The 24837-nt window shown below is 38.4% G+C and overlaps 2 protein-coding genes across 10 annotated transcripts in view; one reads left to right on the plus strand and one right to left on the minus strand.

The window, feature by feature from the left end:
- The window catches only part of CASK (calcium/calmodulin dependent serine protein kinase), a 512028-nt gene that overhangs the window by 429109 nt on the left and 58082 nt on the right, over positions 1-24837 (minus strand). The gene's annotated exons all lie outside the window — the stretch shown is intronic.
- On the plus strand, positions 22668-24559 carry LOC101645792 (glucose-6-phosphate 1-dehydrogenase-like). The gene has a single exon (XM_045289406.1). The coding sequence runs from the start codon at positions 22668-22670 to the stop codon at positions 24213-24215; it is 1548 nt and encodes a 515-aa protein (XP_045145341.1). The 3' UTR covers positions 24216-24559.

Raw genomic sequence — 24837 nt, forward strand, 5'->3', positions numbered from 1 at the left:
AAATGTTTTGAGAATGATGTACAAATGCGCTTTACACAATTGATGTGTGTATGGATTGTGATAACAGTTGTATGAGGCCCTAATAAAATGTTTTAAAAAAAAGAAAACATAGATCCATATGTTGATCACTCTGCTAACGTTGACAGGCAGATTTGGAAGCAGTGAAATGTTACTGTAAAATATGTGAAGAAAAAACAGGAGTAAACACTCAATACTCATTAATTTTCTGACAAGACATGCCATCCCTATATCCAGGGAAATTCCATATGATCCAAAACCTTTCACAAGTGAAGTTATTGATGCAACTGACACAATGCCAACATTGTTAAATGTTTTTCTTCGTTGTTGGAGTAAATTTTTACGATTTGTGTATTTTTATGTATATAGTAAGATAAATCTCTATGGACCTGTTGTTTCCAAACTCCAAATAAAAATACAGGATTTACACAAAGAATAAGAGACAATGTGATTAAAACTTTTGAAAAGAGAAGTATTCCGTTTTTGGTTTTGTCCTTTAACCAAAATTACTCATATCAGTGAAAGGAATGAAGTATGAAGAATACCTAGCATAGGTGGCAAGACAGATAAATTAAGATCAAGATGGCTTTACATTTCATATTTTGGGGCAACTTCATTTAGTGATCAATGAATTTCTGTTGTGGTGGTTGAAAATATATACAGCAAAACATACACCAAATCAACCATTATTACTTATACAACTACATTTCAGTGATGTTTATTACATTCAAGTTGTAGACTCATTCTCACCCTCTTTTTCTGAGTTGTTCAACTCTCCTATTACTATAAAATCTCTGCCTCAAGTTTCCCATCCAATCTTTCAAGTTGTTACTGTCACTTTGATCCCCTATAAATAGTTCTTAAAAGGGTATAATGCCCCAGGCAAACTTTTTTTTTTAACTACTAGTTCAGCTAGGCTATTGCTTGGATTTAACAGGACTTCAGGGGCTAATTTTTGTTTAAAGATTATCTTAGGTCAGTAGTTTCAGGGGGTCATCTAACTATGGTGGTTCCAGGAAGTCTGGAGTCCATGAAAACGTGAAAACCACCACATTTTTTACAGGAAACAAATTACTTATTTTACTTGCCAAGAATCCTTGCATATTTATATTTTACAATAAATTAATAACTTCCTTTTAGCATTCCCAAGCAACCTGGAAGTATAAACACTTCTCTGGCAGTCATCTCTTAATCTCACTTTTTACCTCTTTACATCAAAGCCATCACAGCATAAACAGATAAAGCATAGGTTTGAGAGTTCAAAAGACCTGGATTTGCCTACTACTAGGACATCATTACACCAGTTACTTAATCTCCTTGTGCTCACTTTATTTAAAATTAAAAATGACAATAGCTACTTTAAAGGGTTCTGAGGAATTGGAGATATCAGAAGTCATAAAAAGCTATGCATGCCATAGACATATGTACAGGAGACTTTAAAAAATTCATGGGAAAATTCTATTGTCCTTTAAATTTGATTTTTTTCCCCACAAAAATTTTTTGACGCCCCATTTTAATATTATGATGCCCAAGCTCTTCCACCAGACCTTTATAAGTCTGGGTCTATCTCATCATTCAAAGCTAAATTTAAATTTTACTTCCACACAAAGACCTTCCCTGAAATCTGGCTAGAGGAATGTTTGTACTTCCAGGTTACTATTCTGTAGTAACCAAGTTCCTCATAGTGGCCATTTTACCTCTTCACCAATATGTACTTAGATTACCTTTCAATATGTGGCCCAAACACCACTTCTTGTGGGAATGCCTTCTATCCTAAAGGGACTGACTGCATAGGATGTTTATATATGATTCTATCACAAGAACCAACTATACTGATATAAGAATGATACTCATCATTATCTTCTACTAAACTATTCACCAGGAGAGATCATGTTATTCACACCTCTATATCCTCAGGAGCCAGCATGGTGTGACTCTCAAACCCAAACCCACTACTATAGAGTTGATTCTGATTCATAGGGACCAGCTAGGGATGAAAAAAACCCTCTTCCAAAGATTGTCTGAGGCCGTAAATCCTTATGAATGGGTTTAAATTGCCAAACTTCCATTTATCGGCTCAATGCTTTACCAGTGCTTCACCAGGGCTTCTATTAATCCCAAAGGAGGTGCTCAATAATTACTTGAGGGACAACTCCTAAGGGCCAAGAAGGTATATTCTTGGCATAAAAATGAGGCATACGTGCACACACACACATAATTATTAACCTCTACAAAAGTTCTAGAATCTCTAAATTCAACCAGTTTCTACAAAAGTCTCCATTTATGGCTTCATATTTCAACTAAGTTCATTTCTACCCCCAAGCTACAAAAGATAACATAAAGAGGGAAAGGCTAGGATAAAGCCAGGTTAATGCTCAGCTATCAGGAGGTAAACACACTATTATGCCCTGCCCCCTTTGGGTGTCCTAAGGCTAGGCACAGAGATCCTCAGCTTCCTTGGGGCACTGGTAGATCTGGTCAAGCTACATCTTGATAGAAGGGTGTGGCCAGGGGTACAGAGAACATGTCCATCAGACATGGTCAAGTGGTTCTCTGTGACCTTAACAGCCTGAAGCCCTGTATGTTCCGGGGCATTTTCCTTTTTTAGAGAAAGGAGTGCTCTGTGGTGTCAGGACTTACAAAGAAACAGAATTACCCCTTGCTCAAGGTTCCCTGAGCCATTTACAGTTTAGGACTTCTAAAGATGGCAAAAATGAAACAAAACAACAACATAAAAGCCACACATTCAACTTTTCCAATGTTGCTGCTGTAGGCGCCCTTGAGTTGGTTCGGCCTCAGAGCAGGCACACTACAACAGAGCAAAGCACTGCCCAGTTCCGTGCCATCCTCAGGACTGTTACGTTTGGACCCACTGTTAGAATCTTGTCCAGGGTGTATTTGTGCTTAAATTCTGAGTACCCCGGGTTTCAAACAGCTAACTAGCAGTGACAGCCCCAAATCCATTTGCAGAGTCCCCACATATATTAAGCCTCCATTGAATAGTTTCTAATCCTTAACCAAGGATGGAGATAATCTTGCCTTCAGGAAGAATGACTTGGAAAGCAGATCACCTCCACCCCTCTCTAGCCAGCCCTAGGAGGGGTGATCTCTCAAGGGCTTACTTGGTGTATCTTTGATGGACTGGAGATGATACAGGGGATCACAAGTCATGAACTGTGCCCTACCAGCCTCACCCTAATTGCCTTGGTCAGAAACCCAGAGCCAATCATGTAAGCCCTGCTATCTAACAATGTATGCGTCCCAATCGTGGTCCTGTTCCGGCTGCTTCTGTAGTCCTACCTGTAACTGTGATGTACTGATCTGCTTCCAATCATGCTTCTGTGACAATGTATCTTTTTCTTTGTGTTCTTTGTCTCTTTTAAGATGTAATAATGCTCTCCTTAAATTATATTTGAGATGGGGCCTCTTTGGTACCATAAAACAAGGGTCTTCCTCTTTTTCACTGCCCTTCCACTTTACCAATCATGATGTTTTTCCAGGGACTGGTCCCTCCTGTTAACATGAGCAAAGTATGTGAGACAAAGTCTCACAATCCTTGCCTCTAAGGAATACTCTGACCCTACCTCTTACAAGAGTGATTTGTTTGTCCTTCTAGCAATCCATGATACTTTCAATATTCTTCATCAGCAACACAATTCAGATGCATTAATTCTTCTTCAGTCTTCCTTATTCAATCCGCAACTTTTACATGCATATGAGGCAATTGAAAATACCATGGTTTAGATTAGGCATACCTTAGTAGTCAATGTAACCTACTGTATATACTCATGTACAAGCCGAGCTTTTCAGCTCATTTTTAAATGCAGTTTTGTGGTGAAATTAGGTGCCATGGGTGATATTTGGGTCAGATTATACTCAAGTATATACGGTACTTGATTTTCAATACTCTAGAGAGGCCTTGTGCAGCAGATTTACCCAATTCAATTTGTTTGATCTCTCTTGACTGCTGCTTTTGTGACCATTGATTGTGGATCCAAGGAAGATGAAACCCTTGCTTCCAATGTTGTTGTGAGGTCCCGTCAAATTGGTTCTAACTTATAGCTTCCAATGGTAGTCACATTAAAACTAACATGAAACATTAGTAAATGGTAAAGAACCATTCGAAAGCATCTCCATACCACAAGGCATGGAGATCACTAGTAACAGCAGATATAAAACTGAGTAAATTTCACTGCAATCCTAAAATCTATGGATTGAAAAAGTGTCCCCCCCCAAAAATAAATTAAAAAGTCCCCAGACACATAATCCATAATTTTGCACACATTATAACAAAAAGGATATGCATTTGATCAAATATTAAAATATTTTTATAAGTATTTTAAAACAACACATTACAGATACTTTGGAAAATACAATTAAACAAAAAATGTAATAAGAGCCTTCCAGCAACTCGAACCAATATTAATAATTCAGTGTACCATATATACTCATGTATAAGCCGAGTTTTTCAGCACATTTTTAATGTAGTTTTTATGGCAAAATTAGGTGCCTCGGCTGATATTCGGGTCAGCTTATACTCGAGTATATATGGTATTTTCTCCTAGTCTTTACATTTTTTTCATTCTTGTAGACAATAGAATAATTTATCATCTGATTTGTCATAAAGTTTGGCATAAGTTTAAAACATGAGGTACCCATGGCAGCAAATATGTATTTGCTTGCTTATTCACTTCTTTCTAATAAGAACTCAATATGATTTAATAGAATTTAAAAAACCAGGAATATATAATAAATACAAAAAGCAACTATGGGAGAAAGTGAAATTCTTAAAACCATGTGAAGTTTACAGATTTTTTTTCCCTTAGTGGAATGTAAGTATGCACCAAAACCTGTATTAGAACTAATTTTATAGTCTATATGAATAACAGTCTTGTATAGCATCAAATTAATTTCACTAATAATCCTGTGGATTCCCTATAACAGCTAAATACTTGGGTACTCCTTTATAGTAACTTCACCTATTTAACTCTATGGAAGAATATCTGCTAGTAATTCATTAAAATGTCTTCATGCCTGGTCCAAACCAATCTTGCAATATTATGCTGAGTGACTGAGTCCCCTCCCATTTGGCATTCCCATACTCCAAAGTTCCTTTGGACAACACCATGACCCCTTGGTACACTTACTTACACATAATATCCTCCTAATTACTTGGTAGAATAACCTAGAGATTCAGAAAATATTCAGAGAAAGATATAAAGAGTGAGTTTTCCCTCCGTTGGTGATACTTTTCCACAGAATGGTTCTGAAACCTGTCTCAGAATTATACATGCCAGAGTGGCATTCTGGAACCCATTTTCCCACCACCTATATAAAGAAATACATGCTATCTACAATGAAATGAAGGATTGAAGTAAAATACAAGTAATGAAATGTTTGTTTTCATACCTCCCTATAATGAATTTTCATTTTCATCAGGAGCTCTAAGTGTGATCCTCTCTCCCACTTCTACTGGGTCTCATTTGTAAAACTAGCTGATTTCCAATCTGAAGTATTACCAATGGTTTGTAGCTCTGACACCTTAGAATTCTTTCAAGAATTAAAAATAATAATAACAACCATGGTTCAATCTTCCTATCTAGACCAAATGATTCCAAATCTCTGGGAACAGGGCCTGGGCATTGGTTCTCTAAAACTTCTCAGTGATTTGTAGCATTAATCCAAGGTTAAGACTCTCTAATTCATGAAAGCATCGAGAGAGTAAGGAAAAATGGATGTAATGAATGCATGATTTCTCCCTATCTCGCTCAATTCTGGCTGGGTTGGAGAGTGGGAGGTAGTGTGAAGATGAAGTATTTCTTTATCACTTCTTCCTTAAAAATATTATCAGATGTCTCCCATACAAGTTTATTGTTTCTTTATGAACACTAAGAGACAAAAAGAACCACAGAGAGATCTGCATTCAATAACAGTGAATTAAGTCATCTAGACCAACCTGTCTATTGAAATAAGAAAACCTGACATACAACACATGAACAAAACATCTTTTTTCAAACATCGAACATCTTTCAAGGTACTTAAATTTTGCAAATCGAAGATTTAGGAGCAAAATGAGAACCACGGAAATAGGCACACAGAATGCATTTGATCTCTTTTATGGTCCTTTAAATTTGTTTTGGTTTTTAATATTTTCTACTTTCTCTTCACCTGAGGTTTTTTATCAGTTTTATTTGTTGTTAATTTTAGTTTTTTCTAAAACATGTTCTTCTGTATATGAAATCCAGGATAGGTAGATCTATAAAGACAGTAACTGGATTAATGGTTTATTGAGGGCATGGCAGGGAAAGTTGGGGGAAGGGGCTATGGGGAGCTAATAATGTTTATAAGAATGAAGAAAATGTTCTAAAACTGATTGTGGTGGTGATTGTATAAATCTTCTTGATGTGACAGAACTATGGAATTGTATGGTACATGAATTATATGCCAATAAAACTGTTAGTAAAAAAATTAAGTTCAGTCACACAAAGCTACTTTTGCCTGAACAGTAATTATTCACCTCTGGAATGTAGTTAAAGGTCTCTGGATGACAAAAAGGGTTTGCACTTGTCTACACTGTGTGTTAGGTACCATTAGGTTGGTGATCCAAACTCCTTGGCTAAAAGATTAGGCTGTCTGTTCCATAAAAGGTGTACAGTCTCAAACCGTGGACAAGGTAGCTATGAGTAAGAATCATCTCAATAACAGTGAGGTTAGCACTTCACATCCACCAAGCAAAACTACAGAAGAAAGGCCTGGAAATCTGCACTCATAGAGATTCCCAAACTCAAACTCACTATCATCGAGTTAATCCTGATTCATAGCAACCCGATAGAACAGGATAGAATTATACATGTGGGTTTGTGAGAGCATAACTCCTTATAGGAGTAAGAAGCATTATATTTCTCCCACAGATCAGCTGATGGTTTCAAATTGCTGGTCTTGTGGTTAGCAGTCCAACATTTAACCATTACACCATAATCATGAAAATCTTAGTTCAGTTCTACTCTGTAACACATGGGGGCGCCATGCGTCAGGATCAACTCGATATCAATGGTTTTTTGTTTGTTCTGTTTTGGAGCATACAGAGCAGGGGGTGGATGGGAAACAGCTGTCTCATACAATACATAGGAGCTCAAAGGAATGACTGAGTGAAGAGGACACCTGGTGCACACCTGACAAACCAACCCCCACTTTCTTCTGATTTCTTCGGAAAGGATACTTCAGGAAAACTCTCCTAGATAGATAGACACAGCAACCGATGAAGAGTAAAAATAAGATGCAAATATGTGGGGGAAATCTAAATAAAATTTGACCATATCTACACAAATAATAATGTCATATGGGATTTACAAATTTAAAAGAATAAAATGTATGACAAATAACATATAAACCTGAAAATCTATGAATCATTTGATAATGAGACTTACTGTTATTGATAATGAGACTTACTGTTACGTTTTGAGAAGTGTATAATTCATGTGGCAACTTAAAAGTAACACTAAAAGAATTGATACATAGTATCTAAATACCAATCTAAATCTGTTGGGAAGAAATGAATTAAAAAATAATCACACAAGGAGAGAAAGAAATGAAATAGAACAAACAGAACAAAGATTGGTGGTGGTAGCTGTGAGTCTACCCCTAACTTTTAGCAACCACCCTCCCCACCCAACACACACACACACACAGACACAATGGGACCAGAATGTTGTGATCAATAGGGTGTGTATGTGTGTGTGTGTGTGTGTGCTGATTTTCAATACTAGATCACCAAGCTTTTCTTCCTAGTCTAGGAGCTCCACTGAAACCTGTTCAGTATTACAGCTAAATACTGACAGATGAATGGAGGTGCACTAGCTGTGCTTGAGGTACACTGCCCATGAACTGAATGTAGGTCTACCATGTAGGTGAGAATTCCACCACTGAACAATAATATGACTCCCTACATAATAAGATTGGTCATTTGAACTAAAATGTATTATGACTGTGTACCAGAGGACATGAGGAAATCTATAAACAATAAACATAACAAATAAATGAATTATAAAGTAAATTAAAGGGAGGGGAAAAATGAGGACCTAATGCCAGGGGCTTAAGTGGAGAGGAAATGTTTTGAGAATGACGAGGGCAATGAATGTACAAATGCGCTTTACACAATTGATGTATGTATGGATTGTGATAAGAGTTTATGAACCCCTAATAAAATGATTAAAAATAAGTGCTTAGGTGGGTGTTGAGACAGGTTTTAGTATTACATTAGGTAGTCATAATGGGCACATGAAAGATTTTAAAGGGAGGCTCAAGAAGACAAAATAAAATATTATAATGAAATGTGCAAAGACTTGGGTTGAAAATCCAAAGGGAAGATCATGTTTAGCATTTCTCAACCTGAAAGAAGTAGGGATAGGGAAATGTAAACCTCAATTTCAATATTGAAGGATTCTACAGGTAAATTATTGAGTGACACAGAAAGGATCTAAAAAGCATGGAATACAGATCTACTGTACCAAGAAGAATTGGTAGCTGTTCAACAAATTTCATTAAGCAGAACATAATCAAGAACCAATGGTACTAAGTCCAAGCTGCACAATAGGCATAAGCCAAAAACAAAAAATACCTCTAGGAATGGATGGAATACCAACTGAGATGGTTCAACAAATAGATAACCATTAATGGTGCTCCCTCATGTACGTCAAGAAATTTAGAAGACAGCTACCTGGACAAATGACAGGAAGAGATCCATATTTGTGCCCATTCCAAAGAAAAGTGAATCAACAGAATGCAGAAATTATTGAATATCACACACATGTAGAATTTGGCTGAAGATACGTCAAAAGTGGTTGTAGCAATATATCAACAGGTAACTATCAGATATTCAAGTTAGATTCACAAGAGAACATGAAATAAGGATGTAATTCCTGGTGTCACCCATACCATAGGTGAAAGCAGAGATACCAGAAAGATGTTTCCCTGTGTTTTACTGACTAGGTGAAGGCATTCATTCAACTGCGTGCATCATAACAAATGATTGATAACATTGTGAAGAATGGATTCCAGAACAGTTAATTGTGTTCATGAAAGGCCTATGCATAAACAAAGAAGCAGTCATTCGAATAGAACAAAGGGATACTGTATGGCTTAAATTTAGGAAAGGTGTAGTCAAGATTGTATCCTTGTACCATATTTATTCAATTTGTATGCTGAGCAAATAACCTGAGAATCTAAACTATAGGAAAAAGAAATAAGCACAAAGAACACAAAATAAAAATCCTCAGAACTGGACCAATAAACAACACCATGTTATATGGAGACACATAACTGTACATCATTTGGCAAAGATTTTACAATGTCAAATCTTTCTATCCACGAACATAGAAATGACTGAGTACATTTATTGCTATAATTTCACCTTGGATCAAGAAGAATTAACACAGCGGTTGCACTAATGGGCTCAAGCATAGGAAAAATTGTGAGGATGGTGCAGGCCTGGACAGTGTTTTGTTCTTTTCTGCATAGGGCTGCTTTGAGTCAGAACCAACTCAATGGTACCTAACATCAACAACAAAATTAGTTAAACTAATAGTGATATAAGAATAAACATTTCCACCTGTCAAACACACTGCATTTACCTATTGAAACTAAATTAGCAATAACAGCACTTTTAATTGCCAGGTCTCACAAAAATTTGTTGCTGTTGTTGTTGTTTTTAATCATTTTATTGGGGGTTCATACAATTGTTATCACAATCCATACATATATAAATTGTATAAAACACATTTGTACATCCTTTACCTCATCATTCTCAAAACATTTTCTCTCCATGTAAGTCCCTGGCATCAGCTCCTCATTTTTCCCCCTCCCTCCGTCCCCGTTCCCACCCTCACTCATGAACCCTTGATAATTTATAAATTATTATTTTGTCATATCTTACACTGTCTGACATCTCCCTTCATCTACTTTTCTGTTGTCCGTCACCCAGGGAGGAGGTTATATGTAGATCCGTGTAATCGGTTCCCCCTTTCCACCCCACCCTCCCTTTACCCTCCCGGTATCACCACTCTGAACACTGGTCCTGAAGGTATCATCTGTCCTGGATTCCCTGTGTTTCCGGTTCCTATCTGTACCAGTGTACATCCTCTGGTCTAGCCAGATTTGTAAGGCAGAATTGGGATCATGATAGTAGGGGGAAGAAGCATTTAGGAATTAGAGGAAAGTTGTATGTTTCATAATTGCTATACTGTACCTTGACTGGCTTGTCTCCTCCCTGCGACCCTTCCATAAGGGGATGTCCAGTTGCCTGCAGATGGGCTTTGGATTTCCACCCCACACTCCCTCTCATTCACAATGATATGATTTTTTGTTCTTTGATACCTGATACCTGATCACTTTGACACCTCGTGATCACACAGGCTGGTGTGCTTCTTCCATGTGGGCTTTGTTACTTCTGAGCTAGATGGCCGCTTGTTTACCTTCAAGCCTTTAAGACCCCAGACGCTATATCTTTTGATAGCCGGGCCATACCATAGAAAAATCCTATAATTCCCTAATTAAAATCTCCCCAAGTACTTCCTACACAAAATTCCTAACAAAATGTGAGCAATTCTAGATTGTGCTTTCCATATACCACATTTATTCTCATTTGGTATAAGTAGATGAATCAGTGCCATCTTAAAACCTAATAGATCCTCTCCCATCTCTGAGATGTACAATGTTGGTCTTGACTAGCACCCTTCCTTAGGGCTATCAACAAAGCCAGAACACCGAAACAACAAGGGTAGGTTCTCTAGAGGAATAAAACCTGTGAAGCTTGCATTTAAATGTATATATTTAGCTTAAAGAAATAACGCATACAATTGTAGATGCTGGCAAGTCTAAAACCAATGGATCAGGGAACAGGCTGGAGTCCTCTCCTGACTTGTCATTACAGGGGCTGATAAACTCAAAATCAATAGGTGACAGGCTGCTGGCTCCTGTAGTTGCAGGAGTTGGTACATCCAAAATTTGCAGGCCAGGCAGGAAGCTACAGGCTCACATCTCAAGAACTGGAGGATGGTGAAGTGAATGCAGGATTGCAAGAGCAAGTGAGCATTGCCACATGCGTATTACGTAAATGCTGGCCACACACTATCCTCAAGGGCTCTCTCATTCCAAATGTTTGGCTACTCACAACAGGTCACAAAATAGAGGATGATTACATAATGTCTGCCAAATCACTGATAACCATGGTTCCGCCAAATCATCACACAACATAAACCATTACACCAAGAGTGTCTAGATCCCAATCCCTTTAGTAACTGGGGCCTGGCCACTGAAGCACAGCTATTACTAAATTGAACTAACTTAGTACATGAAAGAGCCCGAGCTAGTCTTAGGCACTGACTCTTCCCATTCCAGATATCCTCTCTTTACTTGGTACTGAGTGGCAACAATCCTAACAGAAGCAGCTTTTAAGGTGTTTTTTCTTTAAAGAGTAACTTCAGAAGAAGAGCTCTCAAGGTCAGCTACTCTAGTTGCAGCTTGTGGAGGGCCTGTATACCAATCATTTCCCTAATGCTAACAGAAAACTGGGTACTCATAGACTAAACTAGACTCTCAATCAGAATCTAAAGGCTGACTGACTCCCTAAAGCAGCACTGAAGGGTAAGAATAGGATTGCTGATGAGAAGAAATTCACCAAGACTAGATTTAACCAACAGCTGAAAGTTCAAATCCACATCATAAATTCATTCCATATCACCCCTCATATGATCAAATACCTCATGGATTAAGAGAAAAATAAATGACAAGCTTATAAAAATGTGTTTTCTCAGGAGAAACAACAAACACAATGATGCCATTTGAATACTATCAAATAAACCAATTTTCACAAGAGCCTTTTATTCCAAAATATTTAGTCATTCTACTATATTTTAACAAAAATAATTCAGTATTTTTTTTACCTTGACTCAACTTCAACCCTAGTCAAGACCAGACTACAAGGAAACTTCAAGTGAATGCTGACCTTGTTTGCTTCCTTGGGGATAAATGAGAATGAAATTACATCACCTAGAAAGATACAGTTATACTGCTTAATGGTAAGTGCTCCAACCAAATTGAAGTAAAATTTGAAAAGTGCATCCCAAGAACTAAGAATTTCGAGCAGTACATCTGGTGTGTAATTCATTGCAGAGCCACAGGCAATTAAGAATTCCTCAAACAGCTTTCACAGAGCCAGCTCTAACAGATACAACAGAGGAGAAGGAACCAGTTACATTGCACAATTCAATTTTAATCTGGCTGTAGTACGATTAATATGCACCACTGATAGCACTGAATAATAAAGTTTACCTGTTTTTTTAAAAAGTGATAGATCACAATTCTAGAGACCCATCATATAAAGCCATTATCATTTCATTTGTAGAAAAATGCTGATACTTTCACAGTGTACAAGTACAGTTACTGTCCGTATAGTTAGCAGCCCAATGCTTAACCCGCTATGCCACCCAGGCTCCCTTAAATGTCCTTAATGAGAGTGCATTTTGTTATTTCTCTATAATAGTCAAGATTTTTGAGCTTGCTTTATACTTCTCTTCTACCAAGACTGACCCACAACACAAATATTCCAAAGTGCTGCTTCCATTTCTTAGACAAAATAAACCTCAGCCAGCTAGTCAAATAAAAGTATGCTAAAAATCTCACCTACAGGTAATACTCTGTTGGTCAAGACTAATAAATATATTGAAAAAGGTCAGTCAGTTTGAATCTTAATTCTAATAGATAGAGTATAACCAAAAACACAAACTCACTGCCATTGAGTCAATTCTGACTCATATCGAACCTATACTATAGGGCAGGGTAGAACTGCGCCCATGAGTTTCTGAGACTGTAACTCTTTACAGGAGAAGAAAGCCTCTTTACAGGAGCAGAAAGCCTCCTTTTTCTCTTGAGAAGCTAGCTGGTGGTTTTGAACTTCTAACCTTGCTGTCAGCAGCCTAACACATAACCACTACACCACCAGGGTGCCTTCAAATATAGTGATCAGAAAATAAAGATGATTTTAGATGATGATCAGCCATATTAGCAAAGGTTACTGTGTATTTCAGTTCTGTTCAAGATACTCTTAGCCTTGTCATAATGTTGCTGTTCACAGAGCAAAGACAAGCATGAATGGGAACAGAGGCTTACCGAACTGGATTAAAACTTGATTCAAATAACAATGTTAAATACTTTTCGATCTTAATAAAGCATTAAATAAATTGAACTGTCAACCACAGTACATATTAACAAAGCCATGAAAACAAAGCTGTTTTTATAGTTTTATCTAAAATCTAAGGGAATTTCCCATCTTAAGCTTGAAAGTTACTTGCTTAGCAAGATGAAAATTTTAATAAAGTATTCCTTAAAAGAGTGAAATTCTGATTTTGTATCTTTGCCCGCAGTAGAACTGGTTGGAGAAAATAGACATTTGAAAACTACCATGGTAAACTAATCCTTTTTGGTTCTTCTGTAAATTACAGCATGTCTTCTTTATTGCCTAACTAAACATTGCGGTCATCTATTCCTAGTTCCTGTCTTCTTGACTTAGTTTCTTTTAGACTATTTGCAAAACCATTTTAGTCTTCTTCCTTTCCCCATTTTGAACTCCTCAGGCAGAACAGCTTGGTTCACTACAGTCCTCAGCCATGTCTCTCTTGTAGTAGTACTATGAAGCATCAGAAGCATCATTATAAGTACACTTCCACTCAAGGTCACCAAATGAGCCACAAACTATTCCTGCTTATGTTCTTATTCTCAAGTTGTTGGGATATTTTGAAGAAAGTGGTTTACTACAGGGATTATATTGAAACATACCCCACCTGCCCCCACAACCATTTGAAATATAAAATGATCATTTGTCCTTTAAAGATCATGGGGGCAGGGGCTTCTACTTCAGTATAAGCATTGCAACTAAAGATAAAGTAGTAATAAAAGACAAAATTAACCCTAATCTAATTTCCCAGCTTCTTATAAGCCAAACCAAAGTATGTACTTGTTCACCACACACACACACTTTCCCCTCCTCTATACCGAAATTATTTTACTGGATGCTGGTACAATCCATCCATCCATCCATTGTGTCATGCACATTTGTACATATGTTGCCATCATCATTTTCAAAACATTTTCTTTCTACTTGAGCCCTTGGTATCAGCTCATTTCCCCCTCCCCCACTCTCTCTATGCCTTTTCTCAGTGGAATATCTTCCCTCATGCAGCATAAGATAGTATGCTTCCCAATCACCCCCTACTTTAAGACTACTGTATCACAAATCTTAATCAAACTTTAGGCATTGTTCAAATGGCAAATCAGTAGCAAGGTTGACTTTTTTCACATCTTCATGTTAAATTTAACTACTACTTTGTATAGGAAAAAGTCAACCACAAAAATATTTGTATGTGCATTTATTTTACCTTACCCTTCCTTAGAGCTGATATTGCACCCCCTTGAGTAGTCCCATACTCACTCGACAAACGAGCCACTCAACAAATGAGCCATAAATATATAGTGATCTGTTTTTAATCTGATATCCCCAGCATCAACCTGTTGTTGTTGTTAGGTGCTATCAAGTAAATTCCGGCTCAGTGCGACCCTATGTACAAAAGAACAAAACACGGCCTGGTCCTTTGCCATCCTCACAATTATTCTTATGTTTCAGCCTAATGTTGCAGCTACTGTGTCAATCCATCGTGTTAAGGGCCTTCCTTGTTTTTACTGCCCCTCCACTTTACTGAGCATGATCTTCTTCTCTAGGGTCTGGTCTCTCCTGATATCCACATAACCAGAACTAGTGAGTTACAATTACTTCTGATGAATATAACTAAGGCAATAACTTTACCTGCTATTTTAACTGTACTATTCCCACTCCTGTAATCCAGAAAAAGAGCTATTACTTTTCATCTTTTAAAATCTAGTTTCTTGCATTCTTTTCCAAACATTCCCAAAGCATCTCCTCCAATTTCTTCACTTAGTCTTTTTCATTCTTTACTAGCAAGTCTACTCAACACATGTCTATTCATCTCATTTCCCACAACATTCCATGTAGGAAACACTGTTCCTCAGTTTTTCTTGTTAAATTATTTATCATTCAAAGAGCTCTTAAAATTGAATCTCTTCTGAATGGACTTAAAATATTATTTTCCCATACTATTTATTAAGAAAATATCCTTTAAAAATTAATTCCCTCAATATCATACATTCTTGTGATACAGTTTAAACCTAGTACAAATATATGCATAAACAAAACCAAGAAACTGTTTAATATATAACATCAGTTCTGCTACAATTAATGTTAGTGATGTCAATATGATCTGGCTAGATACAGTACTACCCCCAGGTACTACCCCCAGATACAGTACTACTCCAGGCAATGAAAATAGTTAAACACTCAATTACTAGCCAAGAGATTGGCTATTTAAATCCTTTCAGAAGTACCTCAAAAGTAAAGCCCCTGTAGTCTGTTTCTGAAAGGTCACAGCTTTGAAAATGCTATGAAGCAGTTCTACTCTGCACATATGGGATCACCATGAGTCAGAGTAGGCTTGATAACAGCTAACATGCCCAAGGAGATATTTTGAAAAATTCCAAGGAAGTTTGTGGTGTCTTAGTGATAGGGAGACTACTCTGACCCAGGGACACAAAATATCCTACAATTTATGAAATAGTCACATATCTCACATAATTTTAAAATATTCCATTAGACATTAATGTAAGATCAAGACTGTAGGTTAAAAAAATCTATTCAAAATTACTCAAGCTTAAAAATCTAAATTTCTAATCACAAAGAAACAATAAAAAGAATTATAGAACACATTCCATGGTACTCCTAAAAGACAGGAAATAGCATCTGTTGCCACAATCTAGAATGGAAAAACTAAATGCACAGAACATTCAGTAGAATAATGTGGACAGTTTTCCTCAGTAGTAGGATACGACTAGCCCCTAGACTGAGCATGGTCGAGAACTGCCTTAGAAGGTCAGAAAAGAAGAGCTAGAAAGATAAATAACTATATCCAGTGGGGATTGGGAGGTGGACTCAAAAACATTTAAAGGAATACAAATCTAGTAAGGGATCAAAAAAGTAAAAATTACAGTGTCTGACAACTCATAAAATATTATCAAACCAAGGAACACATTTCATAATAAAAACAATAATCAGTCAAAATCAACCTAGGACTGACACACATTACACATTAAAGTTGTTATTGTCTCTGTATTACACATATCCCACAAAAAACAAAGAGTATATAAATATTGCAAAATCAAATTTCTAGAGATGAAAATTACAATATCTGAGATGAAAAATACAAAGATGAGAATTATAGACACTGTAGAAAAAAAGTTTATGAAATTGAAGCCATAGTAAAATGACAGAGAAAAAGAAACAAAATGAAAATAGCATCAAAGATCCGTTGGATAATTTCAAGCAATTTGATATATAAAGAATTAAACTGCCTAACGGGAGAAGCATCTAGATTTTTTCTCAAAGTTGATATAGACAATCAACTTACAGATTAAAGAAGCTAAACAAAGCAAAACATACACAAAAAGGAAGAAAGCTAAATCAAGACACACCATATTTGAAATTTCTCAAAGCCATTAATAAAGAGAAAAAAAAACATTTAAACACAAGTAGAGAAAAGAGGGTATATTAAGTACAAAAGAACATAAGGATGACTTCAGACTTTTGCTGGAAATAATGTAAGTAATAAGATAGTGGAGTAACAGCTTTAAAGCACTGAAACAAATAATTAAAAACAAACAAACAAACAAAAAACCTTGTTAGCCAAGACTTATCTACCCAGCAAAATATCTTTCTATAAGGAAGGCAAAAAAAAATACTTCAAACCTAGAAAAGTTGCAAGAACATACCACCAACAGATCTTCACTGCAAGAAATATTAAAAGTTCTTTAGACAGAAGAAAATGATACTGCAAGAAAATATGGATCAATACAAAGTAATGAAGAGCATGGGAAATGGTAACTACTTAGGCAAATAAAATGTGTTTCTCATAATTCAAATCCACTTAAAAGATAATGAATAATTTTAAAAGGTAATTGCAATGTATTATGTGGCTTATACACACAAAGAAAAAAATGTATCATAACATCATGAAAGTTGGTAAAGGAGAAATGGAAGTAAAATAGTACAAGGTCAATGAAAGTACACTAGTGCAAAGTCAAAGTACACTACATGTTAAGTGGTATGATATCACTTAAAAGTAGGCTATAATAGGCTAAAGATGTATGGCATGAAATGTAAAGCCACCACTAAACAAACAAGGGAAAAAAACCCTAGAAATCAATAATTGGGATAAAATGGAATCATAAAAACAACGAACTTGATTTATTTATAAAAAGGAAGAAAACAATGAAAATAGAAGAAAAAAGAGATGACACAAATAAAAAGCAAACAGTACAAGAGGCATACACTTATATTAATAATCATGTTAAATATAAATGGTTTAAAGATCCTATTAATAGATTAAATAAGAAAGTCCCAATAAAATGCTGTCTAGCATATAGTTGTCTAAGCAAATATGCTGTCTAAACATAAAAATATATATTAGTTAAAAGTAAAAAGAAGAAAAAGCCATATCTTGCTAATGACAGTGAAAAAGGAAGATGAAATGTCTATTTTAATACCAGATGCAGTAGATTCCAGAGGAAAAATGAGTAATAGGTAAAAGAAATTATTTTATATTTATGGGGGAAAAAAACAGTCAAGGGAACCTACAAAGGTTTTTTTTTAACTAATTACTGAACTGAGCTTTAAAATACACAATAAAGCAGATTTAAAATACATAATAGAACTGATAACACTTAAAAAAGACAAATCTATGCTTATAGTCAAACATTTCAATACCTCATATTAATAACTGATATAAGCTGAAAATCAAAATTAGTAAGAATACAGACTTAAACACACAACCAACTTGACCTAAACAGACATTTATAGAACATACTATGCAACAATAACAGAATATGTACTTTCTCAAAAGCACAGAGACAAATTTACCATGACAGACCACAAGTTTCAATAAATTTAAATATTTGGTCATAGAAAGTATGTTCTCTGATCATAAAAGAAATTATAAATCAGTAACAGAAAAATCTGTATAAAATCACCAAATATTTGGAAACTACATAAGACTCTTCTAAAAATATTCATGAATATAAGAAAACAAAAGGGAAGTGAAGAAACAACTTGAACTGAATGAAAAGGAAAGCAAAATACTCCTACTTTGCAACTAAAGCTGTTCACAAGGGTTTGTTTTTAATCAGAGAAGAAAGGTTTCAAATGAAATACCTCAGCTTCTACCTTAAGATACGAGGAAAACTAAGCACTGACAAAGATATTAAAAAAACCCAAAAAACTACAGACTAATATTCACCATAAACATAGATATAAAAATGCTCAACAAAATTTTAACAAGTCAAACCTAACAACATATTACCAAAAAGGATAATGCACTGTGGACATTTACTGTAGGAATGCAGAGTTTAACATTAGAAAATCAATCTATGTAATTTATCATATTAATAAGCTATAATTTAAAAAGCATGTGACAATTTAAATAGAAGCAGAAAGAACACCTGACAAAATCTATTGTCCATTCTTTATAAGCTCCCAACAAGCTAGAATATACAGGAACTTGCTCAGTCTAATAAAGGGCATCTATGAAGAATGTGCAGATATCATTTACCTATAATATTGAAGACTGAAGAAAGACTAAGATCAAGAATAAAACATGGATGTACCCTCACAACTTATATTCAGTACTATACTAGAAGTTCTAAACAGTTCAATAATGGAAATAAAAGAAATAAGGCTTCTGTATTGGAAAGCAAGAACTAGAACTGCCTTTATTTGCAGAGGACATGTTTATGTAGAAAATCCATTAGAATCTACAAAAAAGCCACTAGAATTAATATCTGAGTTTAACGAATTTGCTGAATACAAGATGAATATAGGAAAGTTAATATTACAATATTATTACTTTTCAATCAAACTTAAATAAAAAACCCAGACCATTTGTATTACAGAATCAAAATATTAAATACTTAGAATTAAATCTGACAAAAGATATGAAATATCTCAGTGATGAAACCCACAAAATTCAGCTAAGAAATTAAAGTAGACCTAAATAATGTGTTTAAAGATTCAATATTGTTAAGATGTCAATTCTCTCAATAGGTCAGTTAGTCAATAAATTCAATGTAACCCCTGACACCCCCAACAAAACAGATAATTCATAATATAGAATCAAAATCCGATGGGATAAAAGGGAGCTGATATCAAAGAGTTCAAGAAGAAAGAAATGCATTGAAACCGACAGTGGTAGCATTTGTACAATTATGCCTGATCTAACTGAAATATGGATTGTTACAATATCTGTAAGCACACCCAATAAAATTAAAACAAAACATAATCTGGCAGTTACCAACCTGTAACAGTTATCACCCATCTCTTTGGCAACTCGTCTAATTGGTCCCTCCCCAGCATGTGACAAATGTTGCCCTAAATCTCAAACTCTAGTCCATGTCTACTCATAGCAACTCCCCCTGTGGGTTCCCGAGACTGTAACTGTTTATAGGGAAAACCCTGTATTTCTCCCTCATAGCAACTGGGGGGTTCAAACTGCCGACCCAGAAGACTGCAGCCCAACCCTTAACCATTGTTCCACTGTGGTACTTACATGATCTGTTGTCAATTAAAAAGGATTAAGAGTGAAGGGGTGGAGGTTAGCCTGTTAATCAGGTCTCAGCTTGATGACCACATTTGGAGGTGCTAAGGAGATAAATAGCTCGCTGGAAGTGGGACACATGCTGACTCCCTGCAAGACATCCCTGTTGAGAACACATGGAGAGAGGCTGATGGAGCCACATGGAGACCCCTGAAATCACTGAGATGCTTCCATTGCCACTGGATCCACAAGACTTTTCACCCACTGGCCTGTGATCTTTCTGCAACTGAAATCATTGTATGTGTTTCGTGAACCTGAAGAGAAATTTATAGATTGGTATTGGGCATATGGGCTAATATCGGATTTGTGGACTTGATCTGGACTGGGTTGCGATGTTTTCTCAATATTCAACTGCTCTTGCATATAAAGTTCTTTCTTACATACATGAGTGTCTCCCTGGATTTGTTTCTCTAGTCTACACAGACTAACACAGCTACCAAGACTCCCTGTTGCCCTATGTATTCCCATAGCAATTACATTATACTACTTCTCAAACCATAATCCAATTTAGTATTTAGGTGATGGTCACCTTTACCAGACCCGCTGAGATTTTTGAGTACTGTATTTCCAGTGCTGGGTATATAACAGAAACTCATACATACAGATAGGATGGATGGATGGATGGATGGATGGATGGATGGATGGATGGATGAGTGACTCGACTCTTAAGAGTGCTTAAATGTTTTGTCTAATATCACACAGCTAATTAGGGTCTCATCTTTTCTCTCATGTGCCTTTGGTGAGGGAGAAAGACATATAAGGAAGATAAGCTAACCTAACTCAATATGGGTTTCATGTCCACCCTGCTGGAGCCCAGGTGATGTAGTGGGTTACAAGTTGGGCTGCTAATCACAAGTTGACCTGTTCAAAACCTCTAGCAACACTATAGGAGAAAGATGAGGCTTTCTGCTCCCATTGTTTTAGAGCCTCTAAAATCCAGATGGGCAGTTTTACTTTGTCCTATAGGAGCCCTTGGTGGAGTAATTGTTACGCATTGGGCTGCCACAGGCAAGGTGAACGGTTCAAAACTATCAGGTGCTCCATGGAAGAAAAATTAGGTTTTTCAAAGAGTTAGTCTCAGAAAACCACTAGTGTTTCTCAGTCCTATAGGGTTGCCATGAGTAGGAACTGACTGGATGACAGTGAGTTTTATTGTGTTTCTAATCTGGTAGAAGGTGGCACAGACAGAGGATCAAAAACATTCCTTTAGGAGTGACTTTACATTATGTGGGGCAATAATTCTATCAACTATCTTGCAGGGAAATGAACTATTAGAGGGACAAGACAAATTATTTCCATTCTGCTAAGCTTTACATTCTGACTTTAACACGCTGGAAGGTCACTCACAGGTTTTCCTAATAATCCTGATTCCTCTCCCTTTACGCAATCACACCAGCACTATTATAAAACCAAACTAATTGCCATCTGACTGATTCTGACTGATAGAGACCATATAGGACAGAGTAGAACTGTCCCTATGGGTTTCCAAGGCTGTAAATCTTTACAGGAGCAGGCAACCCGTCATCTTTTCCCCATGGAGCAACTGGTGGGTTCAAACTGCTGACCATGTGGTTAGTGGTTCAATGCATAGCTCACTATGCCACCAGAGCTCCTGTTACTAACTAGTAGTTCCAATTTTGTGGGCTCTCCATCAAATAGGGGGATTAGATTGGTCACTCCAATTTGTTTTTGCACAAATGAATAGCGTCATTTACTCCCAAACCTAAGATTAACAAGAAGAACAATATTAATGAGGCACAGCAATTCTACAGAAAATATTTTTTTCCTGGAAGAAGTTACCAGACTCTAGCTCCCTGCTAATCAGATATTAGAAAAGGAAGATGAAATCTATGGTAGTGACTTGTAACCACTAGAAAAATCAAATCCCATGAGAGGATATGCCAATAAATTAACCATTCCCACATACTCCACTTTGTTTGAAACATTCATATGCTTAAAGGGTGGTAGTAGAATGGATGAGCCTAGTATAAAGGAACTATTTGATATGTTGGTGCTGATTTGAATCCCCACCAACCAGACAAGACTGTAACATCTACCAAAGAATTAGTTAATCCAGATCTAAAATATTAGAATTATCTATTTAAAAAAGTAATTGTATTGGGGGCTCAATACAGCTCTTATCAGTCTATTCATCCATCCATTGTGTCAAGCACATTTGTACATATGTTGCCATCATCATTTTCAAAACATTTTCTTTCTACTTGAGCCCTTGGTATCAGATCCTCATTTTTTCCCTCCCTCCCCCATCCTCCCTCCCTCATGAACCCTTGATAATCTATAAATTATTATTATATTTTATATCTTACACTGAGAGATGTCTCCCTTCACCCACTTTTCTGTTGTCCGTCCCCCCTGGGGGAGGGGGTTATATGTAGATCCTTGTGATGAGTTCCCCCTTTCTCCCTCCACCCTTCTGGTATCACTGCTCTCATTATTGGTTGAGGGGATTTATCTGTCCTGGATTCCAAATGTTTCCAGCTCTTATCTGTACCGGTGTACATGCCCTAGTCTAGCCGGATTTCTAAGGTAGAATTAGGGTCATGATAGTGGGGGAAGAAGCATTAAAGAAATAGAGGAACTCCCCGCCCCTCCCATCCTGCCCTGGAGAGGCTGGCCAAGGCGCTGCCCGCCGCCTCGCCTGAGGCTCTTCTACTTAGCTGAGGACCCCACCCCACCCACTCCCCACCTGTCCACGTGGGTTAAATGGGCTGGCAGCGTGCAGCTCCCGGAAACGGCTACGTGTTTGGGGCTGCTAACGTTCTAGCGCTGCAGGCGACTGTGAGGACACAGAGAGAACACCACGGTTGAGCAGGTGGCCCTGAGCCAGGCACAGTTGTGCGGCGTCCTCCCAGCATCCTTCCACCGATGGCTGAGCAGGTGGCCCTGAGCCAGACGGAGGTGTGTGGCATCCTCCGGGAAGAACTGTATCGTGGGGATGCCTTCCACCATTCAGAAACACACATTTTTATCATCATGGGCGCCTCGGGCAACTTGGCAAAGAAGAAGATCTACCCTACCATCTGGTGGCTGTTCCGGGATGGCCTTCTGCCTGAAGCCACCTTCATCGTGGGCTTTGCCCGCTCTCGCCTCAGCATGGCCGATATCCGCAAACAGAGCGAGCCATTCTTCAAAGCCACCCCCGAGGAGAAGCCGAAGCTTGAGGAATTCTTTGCCCGCAACTGCTATGTGGCCGGCCACTACGACGACCCTGCCTCCTACCAGCGCCTCAACAGCCACGTGAACGCCCTCCACCAGGGCTCCCAAGCCAACTACCTCTTCTACCTGGCTCTGCCCCCCACCGTCTACGAGGTCGTCACCAAGAACATCAGTGAGACCTGCATGAGCCCCACGGGCTGGAGCCGCATCATCTTGGAGAAGCCCTTCGGCAAGGACCTGCAGAGCTCTGACCGCCTGTCCAACCACATCGCCGCACTGTTCCGGGAGGAGCAGGTCTACCGCATCGACCACTACCTGGGCAAGGAGATGGTCCAGAACCTCATGGTGCTGAGGTTTGCCAACAGGATCTTCGTTCCCATCTGGAACCGGAACAACATCGCCTGCGTGATCCTTACCTTCAAGGAGCCCTTTGGCATCGAGGGCCGCGGCGGCTACTTTGATGAATTTGGAATTATCCGTGATGTGATGCAGAATCACCTCCTTCAGATGCTGAGTCTGGTGGCCATGGAGAAGCCCGCTTCCACCAAATCGGATGACGTCAGGGATGAGAAGGTCAAAGTCTTGAAGTGCATCACTGAAGTGAAGGCTGAAGACGTGGTCCTGGGGCAGTATGTGGGGAACCCCAGCGGAGAAGGTGAGGCCACAAAAGGGTATCTGGACGACCCTACGGTGCCCCAAGGTTCCACCACGGCCACCTTCGCTGCTGCCATCTTATATGTCAAGAACGAAAGGTGGGATCGCGTGCCCTTCATCCTGCGTTGCGGCAAGGCCCTGAACGAGCGCAAGGCCGAGGTGCGGCTGCAGTTCCGAGATGTGGCGGGGGACATCTTCCACCAGCAGTGCAAGCGCAACGAACTGGTGATCCGCGTGCAGCCCAATGAGGCCGTGTACACCAAGCTGATGACCAAGAAGCCCGGCATGTTTTTCAACCCTGAAGAGTCTGAGCTAGACCTCACCTACAGCAGCCGATATAAGAACGTGAAGCTTCCTGATGCCTACGAGCGCCTCATCCTGGACGTCTTCTGCGGGAACCAGATGCACTTCGTGCGCAGTGACGAGCTCCGGGAGGCCTGGCGGATTTTCACCCCGCTGCTGCACAAGATTGATCACGAGAAGCCCCAGCCCATCTCCTACGTTTATGGCAGCCGAGGGCCCACGGAAGCAGATGAACTGATGAAGAGAGTCGGCTTCCAGTATAAAGGCGGCTATAAGTGGGTGAACCCCCACAAGCTCTGAAGGCCTGCTCCCCGCCCCTGTGCCTGTGTTGCCCTCAGTTGATCAGGACTTTGTGACCAGGTGACAACCCCACATTCCCCAACCCCCTCAGCTCAGCCTTGAGCTCCCAGTACATTCCAAAATTCTGGCTGTAAGCAAGGATCTTCCTGCAGGCACCATCTACTGTTCCCAAGGCCCAGGACAGGAGTCATGATAGTGGGCACCACCAGGGAGCTATGAGCTTGTCCATTCTCCCTCAGAAAGGAGGGAGTCGTGCCCCTGAGAACGTGCTGTGGCACCATTAGACATTCCAGCACACTCCCATGTCTATGGCCCCGGAGGCACCCCCACCAACAGCTCCTCCATAAAGGACAGCAGCCAGCTCCCCTCCCCCACCTCCCTCCCCCCTGACATTAAAGCTGCATGCCAAAAAAAAAAAAAGAAAGTTGTATGGGTTTTTTGGGGTAACTATCTAACTATGCTTTTATTTCTCTTTTGAGAAAAAAGAGCTGAATATTAGGATCATAGATAATTTTTTCTCCTCTTGGCCTGTCATTTTTTCCCTAGTGTTTCTTTTAATTTATTATTATTTTTAATCATTTAATTGGGAGCTTATACAACTCTTATCACAATCCATACATAC

This window comes from Echinops telfairi, unplaced genomic scaffold, assembly GCF_000313985.2.
Source record: "Echinops telfairi isolate 266 unplaced genomic scaffold, ASM31398v2 ScPeMD7_26;HRSCAF=91, whole genome shotgun sequence".
Taxonomy (NCBI): Eukaryota; Metazoa; Chordata; class Mammalia; order Afrosoricida; family Tenrecidae; genus Echinops; species Echinops telfairi.

Bases quoted from the DNA above. Each gene is read 5' to 3' on its own strand.
- LOC101645792 (XM_045289406.1), top strand. From the start codon at position 22,668: ATGGCTGAGCAGGTGGCCCTGAGCCAGACGGAGGTGTGTGGCATCCTC.